The sequence below is a fragment of the Oryzias latipes genome, chromosome 18, assembly GCF_053564925.1.
Source record: "Oryzias latipes strain Hd-rR chromosome 18, Olatipes_Hd-rR_3.1".
NCBI classification, from domain to species: Eukaryota; Metazoa; Chordata; class Actinopteri; order Beloniformes; family Adrianichthyidae; genus Oryzias; species Oryzias latipes.
In genome coordinates, this window is record NC_136254.1 from 33,569,688 (window position 1) to 33,590,000 (window position 20,313).

Consider the following 20,313-nt stretch of genomic DNA (forward strand, 5'->3'; position numbering starts at 1 on the left):
TGATATCCTGGAGATGGGAAATGTTTTTAGATTAGTTAATGAGGGCAATGAGCACGGCACACTGGTTGAAAAACACTGATCTAGACCCACTAACAGAGCTCTGAACCTTTTTTTTTCAATGATTTGTGATCTTCACTGGTGTCCATGGATTACATGAAATCCTCTCCACCTTTATCCACCTTTGTCATGGTAGGAGAACATGTCAATGTAAGGGGGGGTCATCTAAGATAGCACAAGGGTTAAAGCAGTGTTTTTCAACCCGTGTGCCGCGGGAAATTGCTCTCATTAGCCGCGTTTACATGGGCAAAAGTAATCGGAAAGAACGCCTGATCAGAAAGAAAATGCGTCATGTAAACGCGCCGTTCGGAATACTCTGCCCCGGTCAGACTCATTCGGATCAAACTTTCTTTCTGATGGAGATAGGTGGGTAATCCGATCGTTTATCCAATCGTGGAGCATGTAAACGGTCATTCTGTAGACACTGCTGCTCTGGGTTACGTCACGCATAGACAGTGTTTCGCTGAGAGAAAGCTTTGGAGTGCATACGGGACCGACCAGCTGCTCTCCCCTCTCTTTCACCCCTCACGAGGGAGATGCGGGGGGGATGCGTGTCCACTGACGTCTGGACCCGGCACCCGAGCTCTGCGTTCGGGCTCCAGTGCCAGTAGACCGAGAGAACCTCTCTGAGCAGAGCAGCGGGATTTATTAATGTGTTTGGGGGGATGCTTAGTTACGTGTGCGTTTTGTTGTTTTGTTATGTGTGAGAATTCGGACTGTGAGCCGACCCGCCGCTCTGGGTTAATGGCTGCAGGACTCAGGAGGACAGAGCAGAGCTCACAGTGTGTGTGAGTGTTACGACCCTGGGGTGTGGGAGGGAAAAGGGAATCAGCAATACAACAAAACCGTATTAACTGATTTATTCGGAGCAATAAGCTGCAATTGGTTCTGTCACACAGATATCCTCCCACATGGGATCACAACGTGATGTAGACACTGTTAACAATAATCAAAGAACATATGCCCGTAGAAAGAAGCATTTAAACATGGCGAGTATAAGTAGAAATCATTCTAATGTGCCAAGAACCGAAACGAAACACAAATAAGTGCACAGAACAGAAATGGCGAGCTGAAGAGTCAGCCGCCTTGGTGCTTGGGCCACGTCAGCTTATGTGTCCGTGCCCCTAGCGCAGAGGGGCGGGGCCGATGCTGTAGATGGAGTGCCAGGCCAACCAGGACGACGAGGCAATGACGTCCAACCTAGAAGAAAGGAGATGGGCCGATCGCCTCCCGGATACCACCGCGTTCAATTAACATAACTAATAATCCAAAGCAAGAAGAAAGCTCGTCCATCCCCGAAAGACTCGGCACGTAACAGTGAGCTTTTCAGAGCAGAAATTCCACTCAGTCCTTAAACTGTTCAAAAAAATCACGTGGAATTGTGTTTCTAGTTGTGCCCCGACAAAATAAAGGCTGATGTTATTCCCACACATTTACGTGCAGCCAAGCTGCAGATCGCAGCGTTTCCCGCATGGTCCTGGATTTTGTGTCCATCAAAAGACTAATGTTGTTAGCCCGTGTTGTTAGCCTCTCCTAACACTGGGTTCTAGTATCAGCTCCGTTCTTCCACAAAAAAGCACTGAGCAAGCGGATTAAATATAAAATGATGAGCGAACAGGCGCTTCATAATATTCATAACATTAATAAAAGCACGTTTGGAAGATTGCCTCGTAGATAACCGAACATCTGCATAAATATATGTGACAGCAAACGTTTGTTTACAACGGGACACATTTCCCTTCCGGTTTTCGACACTACTGCTCATGCCCAAATGATTTATTCCGACCGAAATTGTGCCCCATGTGAACGTTTGTTCTAATCGGAAAAAGGTTTTCTGATCCCATGTGGACGGGTGAATTTTAACCCGACCATTGATCCGATCAAGATATTTTGCCCATGTAACCACGGCTATTCTCTGATCTAAAAACATTTTCCATCTCCAGGATTTCAGCTCTGTGTTCATCCAAACAGGCCCTGATAAAACCCTGAGTAGTTAGGAATATAAACGATCATAAAATACTTTTTTCTCTGTGTTTATTTGATTCTATTAAAGACATTTTGATAAGAATGACGGTACCACGATTTAGCCGTAGCTTCAGCTGTTTTAGGAAAAGTCCCGTCCCTTTAACTGTCTCCACCAATCATTCTTGGAGGCTTAATCACATGTCAGCAGTCTGACCAATCAGAAGTGGTTAAAGTATTCACTTCTTTGTTTTGATTTAGCTCAAAAAGTATCTCAGTTCCAACAAAAATACCAGCTAAAGCTCGTCTTTAGCGGTGTAGCTTTCTACAGAATCCTATGTCAGAGCGTGGAACAAGAGAACAAAACAATGAAGCTCAGAGACGCTGGTCTGTCCGCCATCACTACATCTCCCATGATGCATTGGGTTAAAGTGATAGCATCTCGGCGCACAATGAGTCGTCCTTGTTAAACGTCTTGAAACAACAACGAACACAAATCAAACAGTTATTAAACCATCTAACTTAACTTTATTACATCTTTTAGAAAAACAGCTGCAGCTTCCTACGGAGCCCGTGTCCTGACATTAAGATATAAAAATATATCTTGTTCCCACAGATTAATATCTTGTTCCCACAGGTTATTATGTCGTTTGCATGAAATACTATTCCGTTCCCACGAGATACTATTCCGTTCCCACAAGATATTATTGCGTTCCCTCAAAATACTATTCCGTTCCCTCGAAATGATTAACTCGTGCGAACGCAATAATTATGTCGTTCGAACGCAATAATTAATCCGTTCCAACGCAATAATTATTCACGTCATAAGTCATTCACGCGGATATGCCCTCTGTACGCCGGCAAAACTAAGCCGCTTTCAGCGGTAACTTCCGTGTCTCTGTGACCCATATTCGTTCAAAAAAGGAACATGAAAAACAAAAATGATCACTTTATTACTGTCTCAATGAATATAAGAAAAATATCAAAAGATTTATGATAACTAGGCTGCTTTGTCATACGATAGCTCCTGCTAGGCTACTACTAGCTCCGCCGCAGAGCTCTCTGATCATGTATGCCGGCATTTGGGCAACTGGCTGGTCTGTTGTCAGACAGCTGATATTGTAGTTTAGGGTCGAACAGGAATAATAATATTTAGGACTTGTCTTTTATTAACTTTAGCAGTCAGTTGCTTTACATTCGAAGGCTATAAGGATACATGCTAACTGACTAGCCGATCATTGATCCTGTTATTAATTTACGTCATAGATTTACAGCAGATACCTTCACATTTCTGTCTGTGTGTGTCTCATTACATTGCATTGAAGACACGGAGGATGTTAAGAGAACAGATTTATTTATTTTAAAAAGCACAAAAGCATCCATCGTATTCACGTTCACATCATGATCTGGTACGCCCTCTGGTCATCTAGCTGCAAAAGCCGCTTCCTGCCGCTACTTCCGTGTCTCTGTGAGCATTCAATAGGGGTAAAAATAAAAGCAAGAATGGCCGATCTGTTATTGTCTCGATGAAAATCTGAAAAATATCATATTAAGCTGGCTGCTTCGCCTAAAGCACTTACCTTTAGCTTGTAGCATAACAACAATAGCAGTACGTCACGTTTCCCAGAATGCTTTCCTGCCAATCATTGGCCAATCACCGTGTCCCTGTGACCAAGGTTTAACAACAAGACCAATGGTTGGCCGCAAAGCATTCTGGGAAACGTGACGTACTGCCATTGTTGTTATGCTACAAGCTAAAGGTAAGTGCTTTCGGCGAAGCAGCCTGCTTAATATGATATTTTTCAGATTGTCATCGAGACAATAACAGATCGATCATTCTTGCTTTTATTTTTACCCCTATTGAATGCTCACAGAGACACGGAAGTAGCGGCAGGAAGCGGCTTTTGCAGCAAGATGACTGAGGGCGTACCAGATCATCATCATCATGTGAATGAACGTGAATACGATGGATGCTTTGTGCTTTTTGAAATAAATAAATCTGTTCTCTAAACATCCTCCGTGTCTTCAATGCAATGTAATGAGACACACACAGACAGAAATGTGAAGGTATCTGCTGTAAATCTATGACGTAAATTAATAACAGGATCAATGATCGGCTAGTCAGTTAGCATGTAGCCTTATAGCCTTCAAATGTAAAGCGACTGACTGCTAAAGTTAATAAAAGACAAGTCCTGAATATTATTATTCCTATTCGACCCTAAACTACAAAATCAGCTGTCTGACAACAGACCAGCCAGTTGCTCAAATGCTGGCATACATCAAAGAGCTCTGCGGCGGAGCTAGTAGTAGCCTAGCAGGAGCTATCGTATGACAAAGCAGCCTAGTTATCATAAATCTTTTGATATTTTTCTTATATTCAGTGAGACAGTAATAAAGTGATCATTTTTGTTTTTCATGTTCCTTTTTTGAACGAATATGGGTCACAGAGACACAGAAGTTACCGCTGAAAGCGGCTTAGTTTTGCCGGCGTACAGAGAGCATATCCGCGTGAATGACTTATGACGTGATTAATTATTGCGTTCGAACGACATAATTATTGCGTTTGCACGAGTTAATCATTTCGAGGGAACGGAATAGTATTTTGAGGGAACGCAATAATATCTTGTGGGAACGGAATAGTATTTCGTGCGAACGACATAATAACCTGTGGGAACAAGATATTAATCTGTGGGAACAAGATATATTTTTATATCTTAATGTCAGGACACGGGCTCAGTAGCTTCCAGCTTTTTCAATTATCACAAATATGCATGTGAGGTTGTGGAGGGGCTTTTGATCAATACAGTTTCCCCTTATTTTTTTTATTCTTGGATGCTGGTGTGCCGCAGGACTTTTGTCAAGGTTAAAGTGTGCCGTGGCTCAAAACAATGTTTAAAAACACTGTGTTAAAGAACTGACATTTTTAACACTTCAGTCTACTCTGTCAATTCTTTGCTGAGTTCTGTGAAGCCTCAGCATTGATAAAGTTCTCTAATTGATGAGAGACGGCTCCATGGAGGAATCAGCACCTCATCTACTATAAAATATAAAGTTCATTTATCTGAAAACAGTCGAGAGAAAAGAATAGACACACATTTCATTCAAAGACTAAACGTAAACAATGATCAAAAGGAAAAAAAAAACATTAAAATAATAATAATCCATGAAGTCAGAAGTTGGACCCAGTGAAGATAACAAATACTTTCTATTCTGTTCTCATTAACAGAGTGTGAGCAGCACATTCACATGACACACCTTCTGTCTCAGTCACATGACTTTGTCTTAAAGTGATACACACACCGATACGCCTACAGGGTTCAGAGTTCTGTCTCGTCACTAGTTCCCTCCACAAATGTTCAAACTGGAGCATCGTAGCTTCATAAACATCCATTCACACCCGCAAACAGGAAGTGACTTCACATGTCGAAATTCAAAACTTTTCTATGGTTTTCCTGTTTGAATGATGTTTCTAAATAAAGTTTATTTCTAGCTTATTGAGGTTTTGATTTATCATGAATGCTTTTCTTAATAGTATTGGCAAAGCAAAAGAAGGACTTTGTTTTGAAAATGTTTGGTTATTTGACTTATGGGAGGGGCTAAGCCTTATATGAAGGGGGGACTTTTTGCAATGGGGGGTAACAAGCTCTTCCAGAAACTGTAGATGTATTCTAGAGTTTTGTTTGGAACCAATCAAGTCCATTAGATGTGCATAAAAGCAAAGGCTTCCATCAGTGTCAGACAGTGAAGTTTCTCCATCATCATCTTTGCTCCTCGTCGTTCTCTGCTTTGTTCTGTAAAATGTTTGAAAGATTCTCTACAAACATGCATCACCCCAGCAGTTTTGTTGAGTGTTGTCACAGTTTCAGCCCACAATAGAGATTTGTAGAGCTTTGATCAGAGACATGACACAAAGTTTGACCTTATCTACAGTCCTGTCGTGCCCTGCAGCTTGTTGTTTTCGTCTCACACAGAAGAAGTTGGTCTTTTTTTGTGGAAAACAAGCTGGATTTGAAGGTGGAAGAGGTGGTGGACTTGTGTTATTTAAAAACTACAGGAAATCAGACACGCCGGTCGTCTGTCTTCCAGCTTCTCTGAGGGTCCTTCCCAGCAGGAGCCAGTTCTTCCAGTATGAGTCTGTCACTCTGAGCTGTGACCTCTCTGGGTGGAGAATCAGGAGAAAGACCGACCTGGTAAACCTAACCGAAGACTGTCCCTCCCCCTCGAGCAGAAATGAATCTGTCTGCTTCATCAGCACGCTGTACTACATGGACAGTGGAGTCTACTGGTGTGAGTCTGCAGAAGGAAAGTGCCGCAGGGAGGTCAACATCACTGTGACAGGTGGGTTCCAACACGTCAACCGTGGAAAAACTGATCCTGTCTTCATGTAAAGATGGTTTCTGATGGGTCACAGCTCCCTCAAAGGTTTTAAAGTCAAAGTCAGCCGTTCCTGATTCTGGATTCTGTCATCCAATCGACCCGACAGAAGCTCCGCCCTCCATGCTCGGTCCGTTGTGCTGCTGCAGGTCATCGGCAAAGAGCAAGTCACGGATGAGAACTTCTGTGACTTTAGTCTTGGCATGAAGACGGGCATCAGAGCTGCTGCACCGTCTCTACAGGTGAAGGTTCATGCAGCCACATGGGGGCGCTAGAGACCTGCTACTGTGACAACCTGTGAGTAGAAACCTAAATAAAGAATGTTAGAAACGTTAGAACAGGTTCTGGTTTGGCCACGCCTCATTGGTGCTCATGTTTTGCTTTAGACTAGAAAATGCAATTCACTTCTTCCTGTCTCTGTATTTCCTGCTTCTGCTCAGCGGACGAACACACCACCCTCCTTTTCCTCAGTGAGTTCACAGAAACAGCAGGTCAAAGATCAGGATCTCGTTCATGATAGAATGAAATAGAAATGAAATAAACTCTGCACAACTGCAGAAAAATCAGAACATGAACTAAACTAGATTGTAGATGAACTGGAGTGAAGACTGAATCACTTTGCTATTTAAAAGCAAACAACAAGAAACAACTGGAAACCGTTTTTCAACCATCCTTCACTTTTTCTTACTTTGATCTTCAAGCTGTTCATCATTGGTCAATAATTTATGCTGAGGGGGAAGTGGAACCAAAGCTGCAGCGCGTGACTAGAATAGAGCTGCAGGTGCAAAAAGAGACTAGAAGAGGCACCATCATCACAAAAACAAACAGAAATGGGAGACACTGGAAGTAGAAGCAAAATCTGAAACTGTTTCACTTTCTGCAAGTCACTATAGTCTGTTAGAAAACAATTCCACCCAGAACCAGATTATCAGCCAACCTGCATCTGAGAACTGAGAGATCAAGATAAGCCTCACAAAGATAAGACTTTGTATTTTTGAATACCAGCTTTTGTGGTGGACCTGCCTGGCTCTGCCCATGTTGATGTGTACGGGGGTTGGGGCTTCTTCCACAGTACAGTGGGTGTCTGCTGTGTCTGGAGATGAGTCACATTCAGAGTCCTGTTTAGGAATTCACTGACTGGTTTACTATCAGTGCGTCCGCCTCCCTTTTCAGTCACAGTTCAGTCAACATCACAGCAGTTTGTAAAAAAAATCCAATCGCTCTGATCCTTTTCACAAAGACACACACAGGACGTCACACACCAAGAAATAAACTTATTGTTAAAAATGATGCAGAAGTCCAGCTCTAAAAAATGACAAAAAGCAAAGAAAACGGAATGATTTGATGGACTATATGACTGTTAGAAAACTAGCTCTATTCTGTGGAATTATTTCAGTTATGTTTCTAGTTTGTGCAACAAAATGTTTGATCAAGATGTTAAAAGATAGTTTTTGTACCAATAAATGCACAAAATGGGACATTTTTAAGCTTTTGTGAAAACACCTGAAAGGCTTTTTGACACACAAATGACTAATTTTTGCAAAGTTATGGTAAAATTAAAGCCTCCAAGAAATCCTAAACGAAGAGCCGGCAGAATAATTTCAATTTAAAGAGACGTGTCATTTTTCTAAAAAAATCAGTTTAGAACTAAAGTTACAGAAAAAAGAATGTTTTCTTTTTTACAAAAAAAAAAAAACATTCACAAACAGCAGGTCACAAAGATTTCAACAGATTTTAGCTTCAACTCAAAAAAGTGATTTTATAAAAATATTGTACAAAGTAGAAATAGTATTGCAGCTGTTTGGAACTAAAGTACTGCATTTGTTTCAAACAAACAGTACTGGAAAACATTTTGGTCCTTTGAGGTAAAAGTGATGTTCAAGTAAATCCATTTCCTGTTTGACTTTGTCCTCCAGTGTTTTCCAGTCTGAGTCTCATTCACACTGATGGATCCACTGATGAACACTTCCAGCCACCAGAGGCTGTGTGGGTTCAGGGTCTGTTAAAGGTTCTTGTTCTGTCCACAGATGTTCATATGACACCACCTGTCGTCTCACCAGCAACAGATTCAAACTCAGAATCATGATTACAATGTTTTCATGTCTGTGTGGACAAACGTCTCCATGTGGCTGCAGCTTCAGAAAGTCTCTTCAATCCTTGAAGACCATCAAAGCAGCTTTGGAGAGATGGGATGTCTTCAGACCAGAGGAGGTTTCTGACCCTACATGAAGAAAACAAAGGATGTTAGAAACTGAAGATTCCTGCAGAAAGATGAGAGATCAGAGAATTCAGGACTCACTTCTGGTTGTTTCCTCTGACAGACACAAACACAAACAGCAGAGAGGATCACTGAGGGAAAAAGTCCAAGAAGGATCCAGAGAGCCGGTCTGGAGCGACTGATCCAGATCCGGTCTCCTCCTGGATCTGGAGTGGAGATGATGTCAACCTGGGATGTTTCCATGGTTGGAGCTCTGACTCCGTTTGGCTCTGAAACAAAGAGATGACATCATTTCCTGCCTGCTGTTCAGGACAAATGTTCTTCATGTGAGGGAGAACCTGCAGAGCAAACTCACCAACAACCAGCTGAACCGTCTCCCTGAAGTTCTTCCCAGGAATGAAGCAGCTGTACTTCCCCTCATCCTGGAGCGACACGTTCCTGATCTTTAACGTCACGTCTCCTCGTTTTAGTCCGTCTTGGTCCAGAGACACTCTCGGGATCAACGACGGTATCATGACTGTGGTCATGGTCTGCCTGCTCCAGTACAGATACACAAAAAGGATGCGACCCTGTGGATCAGGCTTCATGTCCACTTTGGTCCACTCCACTGAGAAACCACTCAGATCCTCCTGAGAGTCCAGGCGGCACGGCAGGATGACATCATCACCAGGAGCAGCAATGATTGGTTCACCTGGAAACAAAGAAAACAGGAAGAAACTTTTCTAAATCTGAGTCTTTACCTCCAAGTGAAAATGTCTTCTCAATGTTTGATTTCTGCTTCTAAAAGATCCAAAGTATTTCTGTCCACATAGATATCAGACCAAAGGACATGGGACTTTGATTGGACCAAAGACAAATCCTTTCAAAATAAAAGTCCAATCCAAACTAGAATCCAATCCAGAAATGAGTAAAGAGGATTAAAGCAATAGTCTTTTCTAATTCTATCTAAAGACACATTTCAATCAATGATTCCTGATGATTATTCATTTAGTCAAATGTTTTCAGTCTTTCACCTCATTTCTACCAAAACAGTTTCTACTTTAAAGTCTTTGATCACTGACTGAATACTCAGTTTCTGAGGAACATTTGAGGAAAACAAACTAAAACATGGTTTGGAAAGATTCACAGCAGAAGTTTTGGTACAAATTTAACAGACTTTTACTTTGGTTTAAACAAAAAAAGGATAAAAAGTTCCACATAGAAAGAAACTGTGTGTCAAATCTTCCACATTTTGATCATTTTCAGTTTGTCTGAATACATTGAAACAACTTTCAACAATTCTGCAGAGAAGAAGCAGAAACAGACCAGAATTCCTCCATCAGGACTGAACTAAGACTGAAACACAGACTTGTTCAGAGTTTGTGAAGAACAGAGACGTTAGACTTGGTAAACGGCTGCAGAAACTATGATGAACTGTCAGTAGATACTACATCAGTCCTCTCACTGGTGGGAGTGGTCTAATGTTTGCTACTTGCTATTCCTCCCACGACTTTCCAGCATCTTCAGGTTGACGAAGACGTCTGTGTTCGTTTCAACAATCAGGCGTCAACAGCTGATTGTATCAACGATGCACCAGCAGAAGATTTCAGACCAAAGTGGAGGAAAACAGTCAAAACAGAGAATGAGAAGAACCAGTGCATTCAGGAGTAAAGAAAGGAGCATGTCTGTTAAAATGGTCTGATGATAAGAAGATAACGAACCAAAACAACTAAACTAACTCTGAGCTAATAGGACAACTGCAGCAGACTGTTGCAACGGTAAAAAAAATATTAAAACAAAATGAATTAGCAGAACTATAGAATCGAGATCATTTCTCTTCCAGAGGATCAATAACATTCTAAAAAGTTCAGTTCTATGGTAGTTAAATAAAGAGACTCATCGCGCATGCTCACTCAGTTGATCTTAACCGGCAAATTCAAGTCTTTAAAATAACTTTATTGACCACAACGCTCCAAAACAAAACAGTGTAGTTCAATTACAGGAAAAGAACAAGCCAGGGGAGGTAAATTATTATTATTTAATTTTTACTATTATTTTTTACTTTAAAGTTTTTTTCCGACATTCAAAGAAAGTGTGTGTCACATTTTCCTCATTTTCTGTCCGTCTGAATACATTGAAACAAAGTTTCAACAATTCTCCTGAGAAAAAGCAGAAACAGAACAGAACTCTGCAGCAAACATGACTGAACCAAGAATGAAACTGAAGACGGAGCTGCTGCTTTTAAAGCCAGTCAGTGACACACATATGAAATAGAGGCCACTCTTCTGAGGCAGCACCAGAGACACAGCAGAAAAGGGAGAACAAAATTGTGTTTATTTTCTCAAGGCTTAGGTTACTTATTTTTTTAGAAAATTTAGTCCCACATTTTGTGTCTGAATCCATTGAAACAAACTTTCTACAAATCCAGACGTTAGTTTATTGGAAAGTCTTTAGAAAGAACCGCCACCATAAAAGGTGGAAGTTTCTAAACATCAAACAGAAACTTGAACTAAAGAACAGAACATTCATGAACTTACCTTCAACATGTGAACACAACCAGAACCACACACATGTAGAAATCCACACAGAAGAAGCAGAAACACACGATGTTCCACGGATACCACGCTATAAATAGGAGTCAGGGACAAGACAAGCACAGTAATGTGACTGCACAGCTCCCTGACGTGCATCTCCCGATATGTGTGGAATGTGCTACAAGGTCGCGTGAGCTGTGCTGGCGTGGCCACGCCCTCAGCCCTGAGTGAGCCTTAAGTAGGCGGTCATGCTGGGGCCGTGCAACACTTCTCACACAAACTGTCCACACATTGGAATTCTGTAATTCGTGAGACCTGAACTTACCTTTCAGATGTTCAGGTCTCTCAGCACTATTTAAAGCAGCAGCTCCGTCTTCCTCCCTCAGTCATGGTTTGATCACGATGTCTGCAGCAGAGTCCTGTTCGGTTTCTCCTGTGTGGATCTCTGCGTGTTTGTGGTTCTGGTTCTGTTCGCATGTTGAAGGTAAGTTCATGAATGTTCTGTTCTTTAGTTCAACTCAGTTTCATTGTACACGTGACTTTATTTTCTAAAATTACCTAACCTTTGAAGCACTTTTTTGCCTTGAGCATGTTGGCCTTGTTCAGAGGTGTATTTGCTGGTTCCGCGGGTGTGATGCCGGCCTACCAAATGACGTCACTGACTGGTTTTAAAAGCAGCAGCTCCTTCTTTCAGTTTCAGTCTTGGTTCAGTCATGTTTGCTGCAGAGTTCTGGTCTGTTTCTGCTTCTTCTCAGGAGAATTGTTGAAACTTTGTTTCAATGTATTCAGACGGACAGAAAATGAGGAAAATTTGACACACACTTTCTTTGAATGTCAGACTTTTTGTTTTCTTGTTAAAAGTCAAAAATAATAGTAAAAAATAAAAAGTAATAATAATTTGCCTCCCCTGGCTTGTTCTTTTACTGTTATGAAATTACACTGTTTTGTATTGGAGCGTTGTGATCAATAAAGTTCTTTTAAAGAATTGAATTTGTTGGTTAAGATCAACTGAGTGAGCATGCGCGTTGAGTCTCTTTATTTAACTACCATAGAACTGAACTTTTTAGAATGTTATTGATCCTCTGGAAGAGAAATGATCTCGATACTATAGCTCTGCTAATTCATTTTGTTTTAATATTTTTTTACCGTTGCAACAGTCTGCTGCAGTTGTCCTATTAGTTCAAAGTTAGTTTTTACTGTTCTCTGTTCTGAAATCTTCTGCTGGTGCATCGTTCTGGTTCCGGGTTTCACAGCAGGACGCGTGGCGTGCCTCTCTGCGAATACAACTATCTTCAAATTACTGTATTAGTGATTAGTATTAGTTATTAGTATTAGTTACTGTATGAATGTATAACTGATGATTATATTGCTTTTGTGCATTATTTCTACTTTATTGCTTGAAATAAACCATTTCAAATCAAATAAAAAAAAATCAAATCGTTGATACAATCAGCTGTTGACGCCTGATTGTTGAAACGAACACAGACGTCTTCGTCGACCTGAAGATGCTGGAAAGTCGTGGGAGGAATAGCAAGTAGCAAACATTAGACCACTCCCACCCATAAGAGGACTGATCTAGTATCTACTGACAGTTCATCATAGTTTCTCATCCGTTTTTCAAGTCTAACGTCTCTGTTCTTCACAAACTCTGAACAAGTCTGTGTTTCAGTCTTAGTTCAGTCCTGATGGATGAATTCTGGTCTGTTTCTGCTTCTTCTCTGCAGAATTGTTGAAAGTTGTTTCAATGTATTCAGACAAACAGAAAATGATCAAAATGTGGAAGATTTGACACACAGTTTCTTTCTATGTGGAACTTTTTATCCTTTTTTTGTTTAAACCAAAGTAAAAGTCTGTTAAATTTGTACCAAAACTTCTGCTGTGAATCTTTCCAAACCATGTTTTAGTTTGTTTTCCTCAAATGTTCCTCAGAAACTGAGTATTCAGTCAGTGATCAAAGACTTTAAAGTAGAAACTGTTTTGGTAGAAATGAGGTGAAAGACTGAAAACATTTGACTAAATGAATAATCATCAGGAATCATTGATTGAAATGTGTCTTTAGATAGAATTAGAAAAGACTATTGCTTTAATCCTCTTTACTCATTTCTGGATTGGATTCTAGTTTGGATTGGACTTTTATTTTGAAAGGATTTGTCTTTGGTCCAATCAAAGTCCCATGTCCTTTGGTCTGATATCTATGTGGACAGAAATACTTTGGATCTTTTAGAAGCAGAAATCAAACATTGAGAAGACATTTTCACTTGGAGGTAAAGACTCAGATTTAGAAAAGTTTCTTCCTGTTTTCTTTGTTTCCAGGTGAACCAATCATTGCTGCTCCTGGTGATGATGTCATCCTGCCGTGCCGCCTGGACTCTCAGGAGGATCTGCGTGGTTTCTCAGTGGAGTGGACCAAAGTGGACATGAAGCCTGATCCACAGGGCCGCATCCTTTTTGTGTGTCTGTACTGGAATGGACAGATCATGACCAAAGTCATGATAGAGTCGTTTATCCAGAGAGTGTCTCTGGACCAAGACGGACTCAAACGAGGAGACGTGACGTTAAAGATCAGGAACGTGTCGCTCCAGGATGAGGGGAAGTACAGCTGCTTCATTCCTGGGAAGAACTTCAGGGAGACGGTTCAGCTGGTTGTTGGTGAGTTTGCTCTGCAGGTTCTCCCTCACATGAAGAACATTTGTCCTGAACAGCAGGCAGGAAATGATGTCATCTCTTTGTTTCAGAGCCAAACGGAGTCAGAGCTCCAACCATGGAAACATCCCAGGTTGACATCATCTCCACTCCAGATCCAGGAGGAGACCGGATCTGGATCAGTCGCTCCAGACCGGCTCTCTGGATCCTTCTTGGACTTTTTCCCTCAGTGATCCTCTCTGCTGTTTGTGTTTGTGTCTGTCAGAGGAAACAACCAGAAGTGAGTCCTGAATTCTCTGATCTCTCATCTTTCTGCAGGAATCTTCAGTTTCTAACATCCTTTGTTTTCTTCATGTAGGGTCAGAAACCTCCTCTGGTCTGAAGACATCCCATCTCTCCAAAGCTGCTTTGCTCGTCTTCAAGGATTGAAGAGACTTTCTGAAGCTGCAGCCACATGGAGACGCTACACGCCCGTCACCGCTGTGTTACCGTGGATGGAAACTGGTCCATGAAGACGTGAGGATGCTCTGGTTCTGACCCGTTTCTGTCTGATGGTTGGAACTCCTTCATTCATCTGGAGAACCTTCTGGAGCTGTTTCTGCGGTTCTCAACTCCTGAAGTCTGAAGGTGTGCTGGATCACCGTAAAGTCTGAAGGTCTGAGGTTTTGGACGATGTTTGTGGATCTCAGTGGTTTGAAGTGTTGATCCAGGTTGATCTGAAGTGTTGAGAGTTTGGTTCATGTTCTCCTTCAGGAACCGACCCACAGCAGGTCTGTTCAGGTTCCTGTGGTTCTTGGTGTTCTTCTAGACAACATCAAAGGTGTCTGTGAGCTAAAATGTTGGAAGTTCTACCAGAACAAAGTGAAATGAACACAGACAGACAGTTGAAACCTGAGAGTCTCAGGGTTTTTTCAAACTGAAAGTGACCTCAAGAGGTCGTGTCATAAAGGGGAGATATTGTGTTGTCTGAAAGAATAACCCGTCCCTGATATTTATTATAATAGGAATGATTTTGCTCACTTAGCTGTGATTTTTTTTTTTATTATGTATTTTTCCTGAAGCTGCTCTGATATTCAGACTCTTAAACCGCACAGTTCAAAACTTTTACATTTATGTATTTAATCAATGAGTTGTGGGCCGTCAGGGCCTTCAAAACCTTCTCTGAAGGCCTAAAAAATAACTGAATCATGTTGTCAGTGTTCTGACTTTTCTCTAACAAAGAGAAGAACCACACAGGAGATGAGAATTTTTGCTAGACTTTGCAGAAGGAGGAGCTTGTCTGTCACAGAGGAGTTCTGGCTTCCCACGTCATTGTTTTCTTAATCAAAGATAGAATTGAGACCATAATATTACTGTGATTAGCGTGTAAGCAAACGAAAATTACGTAATCCTAACACATGTAGTAATAATATTTTGTCCATGCATACTCATTCAATCATCCCAAATGGTCCGTCCATTCCCTTTTATTGTGTTTATGACGGTTATGCTGCTTCCAGACAGACGTATTTTCACATTGGACTATTTAACCAATCGCATTTCAGCTGTACTTTTTTGCCAGGCAGGGTAAGAGCCTTCAATCTCTGTTCTGAAGGTCCTGTGATGCTAAATCAATGTCGGTCATTCATTTCTTTCAACCAGATTTTAAGATGGTGTTAGCAGGGCCTTCTAGCAGGCCAAGGCAATGTCCCACTTTTCAGACCTTCTGATTGGACAGTAGTTTCAGGAAGTCACATGCAGCCTCGTCCAGTTTGACACAGATCCACACAGAACTTCTGGATCGGTTAAACAGACTGACTGTGATGTACTCCATGGAGGATTTAGTTAGGTTTAAGGTGAAAACCCAAGTGAAGGCATTTATTATGATGAATACCATAATAAATAATATTCATAATGTATGTGATTGTTTTCAATGTGTTTGTGCTGGTTGTAGTTGCATGGTGAGATTTCTTTAGTTTTGTTAATCCAGTTTATTTAGAGAAATAAAAATGTTTCATGAAGGGTTAAATGATTCAGACGTAGCTCTACTGAAGGCCCAGGTGTGTAATGTACGATCCACCACTGGATTTAAGAGAGAAATGTCACAGCAGAAAAACAACAGTGAAGGTAAAACTGTGAAATCAATAAAAAGATGAACCCTCCTGCGTTTATGGTCTGGATCTTTTTTCCTGAGAAGATGCTGCTCTGTTTGGTTTTCTTTTCCTCTGGATGGAGGAGCAGCTGACAGACGTTTCCATGGAAACCACTTCCCTCTTCCTGCTTTGATCTTCTGTCAGAAATACTGTCAGGAAGATGTTGGAGCTTTGATTGGGTCTTCTGGTGTTCCAAAAGGAGACACCAGGAAAGAGGAGGGAGACCAAAGAGGAGGTGGATGATGGAGAGAAGGAGGACATGAGGGTGGAGGATGCAGAGGAGAAGGTGGGATGGAGGGGAGATGATGTCACTAAAACGTTGGATTAAATGGAGTCAAAATTCTGATTTTTCAACAATCTGACCCTGTTCTGGTCCTCTTTCACAATAAAAGTCCAGATTTAAAAAGTCGTCTCTTATTTAGGAAAAAACCCATAGGTGTTGAACTCTTCCTATGATGGCAAAGTGAAAATCAAGTTTCATTAAAGTGATTAACATGGTCACACCTATGGTGCACCAATAACTGCCTTATTCACATCAGAAAAGCTGCTGTTCATGTCTGATTTTGGTCATTGACTCAAAGTCATCCAGTTCCAGTCCTGTGGATGTTATGGGGGGGAAAGTTCCTGCTCCGTGGGACCCCTAGTGGACGATCATGACACTACAATGTGAGATCAGGTTACAGCAAATCTGTGGGGAGTGTCACCTAAAGGAGTGACAGCAGCAGAACAGACTTCTACTCTCCTGTCTCAGTCTCGGTTCATGATGTCTGCAGCAGAGTTCTGTTGTGTTTCTGCTTCTTTTCTGTGGATTTCTGCATGATTGTGGTTCTGGTTCTGTTCAGTTTCTTCCATCCTTTGTTTTTTCTTCATGTAGGGTCAGAAACCTCCTCTGGTCTGAAGACATCCCATCTCTCCAAAGCTGCTTTGCTCGTCTTCAAGGATTGAAGAGACTTTTCAGAATAAAGATCAGGATCCACTGCAGTTTGCATACAGGGAGAGAGTAGGGGTGGAGGACACAATCCTCTACTTGCTACACTGCACCTATTCTCACCTGGATGAAGGAGGTGACGCTGTGAGAATGCTTTTCTTTGACTTCTCCTGTGCCTTTAACACCATCCATCCTCACCTGCTGCAGCAGAAGCTCATCAGGATGACTGTGCAACCATTCTTGGTGTCCTGGATCATGGACTTTTTGACCAACAGGGAGCAGTATGTCCGCATGGGGGGGTCTGTCTCCAGTACCCTCAGCTGCAGTGTAGGGGCACCACAGGGGACTGTGCTGTCTCCTCTTCTTTTCTCGCTGTATACGTCCGACTTCCGCTATAACACCTCAACCTGCCACATGCAGAAGTTCTAAGACGATACAGCTAAAGTGGCTTACATCAAAGGAGAAGAGGAGGGGGAGTACAGGCGGCTGGTGGAGGACTTTGTGGCCTGGTGTGGGGAGAATAAGCTGCAGCTGAACATCCAGAAGACCAAGGAGATGGTTCTGGATTTCAGAAGGAAAGCCCGAACTCCTCAGCCCGTGCAGATAGAGGGAGAAAGTGTGGAGATGGTACAGACCTACAAGTACCTGGGGGTTGTGTTGGACCACAAGCTGGACTGTACAAACACGGACCAGCTTTACAAGAAGACCCAATCCAGGCTGTACTTTCTCTGGAGGCTGCGCTTCTTTAACATCTGCACTAAACTGCTCCACATGTTTTATCAGTCAGTGGTGGAAAGTGTCTCCTCTATGCTGCTGTGTGCGGGTGCAATAGCAGCAAGAAGAACATCTCCAGCTCAACAAGACCATCAAGAGGGAAAGCTCTGTGGTGGGACTGAAGCTGGATCTGGTGGAGGAGGTGGCAGAACAGAAAAGTCTGAGCAGCTTCAGGGCCATCATGAGGAATCCCTCACATCCCTACATGAGGCCTTCACCAACAGGGGGAGCACATTCAGCAGCAGACTGCTGTCCCAGCGCTGCTCCACAGAAAGACTGAAGAAATCGTTTGTTCCTCGTGTCATCAGGCAATACAATCCTCTGGCAGGACATCTTAGAAGCAATTTCTTGTAATTCTTGTTTTTATTTATTTATTTAATTTCATTTTCTTACCCACTGTTTTTTAAATTATTAATCTTTTTATCTGTTAATCTTTTTAGTCTTTTGCTATTTTTACCATTTTTATTGTTTTTAATATGTGCATGTGTTTTATGAGTGTGAGCAGATGGCCATTATTAAATTTCCTCAGGGATTATTAAAGACCTATTCTATTCTATTCTATTCTATTCTATTCTATTCTATTCTATTCTATTCTATTCTATTCTATTCTATTCTATTCTATTCTATTCTAAAGTTCTACCTGGAGAACCTAAAGTGACCGACCTCGGTCCGTTCAGGAAAACAATAAGTCACATCAGCATCTGCCCCCACTGTTAGCAGTAAGGGGGCAACGGTTGACGATGAACCGGGATCCATCAGTAGCCACGGTTCTGCACATGTGGACCGGAGAAACCCCCCCCCCACCCAGTGGTGTTAGTCATCTAGTAATCATCTGTTTGTGTTTTTCAGAATAAAATGCACCAAAATGCACTTTTGTTTATCCGGACGTCTTGATATTTTTCTAAGAATATCTTGAGTTCAGAAATGTCTTTAGTGTTTTTAGAAATCGTCCTCAGTGAGAAAATGATTGCAGTGATTTCTGGTCTGTGTGTGTTTGTAAATACTTGATGTGTTTTTGTATGAACTATGTGTTTGAAACATGAAATAAATCCTCTGTCATCTTTAATCTGGTAGTTTTGTCCTGTTTGTTCCTTCTTCCTGACCTAAAACTGATCTGAAGCGTGACTCTAAAACTGTGACTTTGATCACCGTGACGGTGATCTGAACTGTGTCTTTCAGAGGAGACAACAAAAAGTGAGTCCTGAATTCTCTCAGGATCTCATCTTTCTGCAGGAATGATCAGTTTCTTACAGCTTCAATTCTTTAGTTTCTCTTTTCTACACATCAAAGCAAACGTCCTTTCATGGTTTATCATATTTCTGTTTTTGTTCGTGTTCAAGGAGGAAAATTGTTCATTTTTATGATTTATTTACTTATTTTTCATTATAGATCTTGTTGTCTGCATATTTCAAATGTTTGTACATAAATATGAAAAAGAGAAATCTGGGTTTGAGCGTCCTGCTCACGTCTGCCCCCTGCTGTCCGGGAGGGGAACCATCCAAACAGGTTTGCTCAAAGGTTCTCTGGAACTTCAACTCCATTGAAATTCTTCTGCCATAAACAGAAGACAAAAACACAAAGATCATCAACCACAATCAAACTTTATTGATCTCACCAAACAGGAGTTTTTAACCTTCAGTGGCTGCAGCTTCAACCAGAAAAAAACTGGGATTTGTAGTTTTAAGAAGAAAAAAACATTTTTGGATGATTTTTTTATGTTTTCAGTTTTGAACCATGACAGCAACAATCCCATTGAAGCCTCACTGAGTCATTTACTGTCATTTATTGTTATTCTATTTATGATGTTTAGTTTTTAGTTGAAGACTTGGAAATAAACAAACAAATAAATAAAGATTTCAACAGAGAAACTAGAAGAAAAAGGAACTAAAAATATATTCATTCACTAATTTTTCACTAATATTTAGTTTATTATTGCTGAGATAAGTTCATTAAATAATAGAAAAAACAACAATAATAATAATTCAATATAGTGTAAAGACATGTTTATCATTTTTAATGGTAAATAAATGCGAGCGAAATGAGCTTCCAGCATCTTTGTTACCAGTTATGGATGAAAAACTGGATATTTGACCCTGACATAAATCATAAAGTCAAACTTTTCTGTTTAGATGATCAAACCATTGATTCCTGATGGTTGGAGTGAACTGGATCAGCTGATTTTAGGAGTTGGAACATTTTAAATTCACACTTTTGGACATAAAAATAACAAGAAACTTCAAAAAAACAACAACAGGATGTTGTGAAGGTGATCTGCTGAGTTTCTGTCCTGTGATCAACCATCCAACCAGCATCTGAGCAGAAAACCTTCTTCTTTGCTGTTAAAGACTCTTTCTGTTCTGACTAACAATCACAGGAAGTAACTACAAGGACCGTCTACTCCATTACTTTGGTCATTACAGTTTGTAAATCAGTAGATTCACATGAATGTATAAAGTGCATCATCAATGTTTGTCTCGTAAAATATTAAATACATTAAAAATACAGAATCATTTCAATTTAGAGAGACGTGTCATTTTCTAGAAACTCAGTTTAGAACTAAAGTTACAGAAAAATGACAGATTTCTCCTGGTTTGAAGAGTTCTCATTTACCTGTTTATAGTAGGGGGGGGGGGTGAACTCCAGCCCAAATGCAGCCTGTTCAATTCTTGAATCTGCTCCACCAAACTGGAATCAATGAGATTGCTAATCCTCATT

The 20,313-nt window shown here is 41.1% G+C and overlaps 2 protein-coding genes and 1 long non-coding RNA gene across 3 annotated transcripts; 2 read left to right on the forward strand and 1 right to left on the reverse strand.

The window, feature by feature from the left end:
- Positions 1-3,704: 3,704 nt before the first annotated feature.
- On the forward strand, positions 3,705-4,030 carry LOC144987015 (uncharacterized). The gene is made up of 2 exons (XR_013650864.1): positions 3,705-3,779; positions 3,894-4,030. It is a non-coding gene; the product is annotated as an uncharacterized LOC144987015 (long non-coding RNA).
- Positions 4,031-7,514: 3,484 nt separating this feature from the next.
- On the reverse strand, positions 7,515-11,294 carry LOC110014838 (myelin-oligodendrocyte glycoprotein-like). The gene is made up of 4 exons (XM_023965996.2): positions 11,128-11,294; positions 8,967-9,302; positions 8,693-8,880; positions 7,515-8,614 (listed from the first exon to the last, which is right to left on the reverse strand). Exons 2-4 carry the CDS (start codon positions 9,196-9,198, stop codon positions 8,591-8,593), a joined length of 444 nt encoding a protein of 147 aa, XP_023821764.1. The 5' UTR covers positions 9,199-9,302; positions 11,128-11,294; the 3' UTR covers positions 7,515-8,590.
- Positions 11,295-11,343: 49 nt separating this feature from the next.
- LOC110014835 (myelin-oligodendrocyte glycoprotein-like) lies at positions 11,344-15,905 on the forward strand. Its single transcript, XM_023965992.2, has 4 exons — positions 11,344-11,608; positions 13,438-13,773; positions 13,860-14,047; positions 14,126-15,905. Exons 1-4 carry the CDS (start codon positions 11,527-11,529, stop codon positions 14,147-14,149), a joined length of 630 nt encoding a protein of 209 aa, XP_023821760.1. The 5' UTR covers positions 11,344-11,526; the 3' UTR covers positions 14,150-15,905.
- Positions 15,906-20,313: the final 4,408 nt, after the last annotated feature.

Bases quoted from the DNA above. Each gene is read 5' to 3' on its own strand.
- LOC110014838 (XM_023965996.2), bottom strand. From the start codon at position 9,198: ATGAAGCCTGATCCACAGGGTCGCATCCTTTTTGTGTATCTGTACTGG. The intron at 8,881-8,966 runs GTGAGTTTGCTC...TCTTTGTTTCAG, and splicing joins GACGGTTCAGCTGGTTGTTG to AGCCAAACGGAGTCAGAGCT. The intron at 8,615-8,692 runs GTGAGTCCTGAA...TTCTTCATGTAG, and splicing joins GTCAGAGGAAACAACCAGAA to GGTCAGAAACCTCCTCTGGT.
- LOC110014835 (XM_023965992.2), top strand. From the start codon at position 11,527: ATGTCTGCAGCAGAGTCCTGTTCGGTTTCTCCTGTGTGGATCTCTGCG. The intron at 11,609-13,437 runs GTAAGTTCATGA...CTTTGTTTCCAG, and splicing joins GTTCTGTTCGCATGTTGAAG to GTGAACCAATCATTGCTGCT. The intron at 13,774-13,859 runs GTGAGTTTGCTC...TCTTTGTTTCAG, and splicing joins GACGGTTCAGCTGGTTGTTG to AGCCAAACGGAGTCAGAGCT.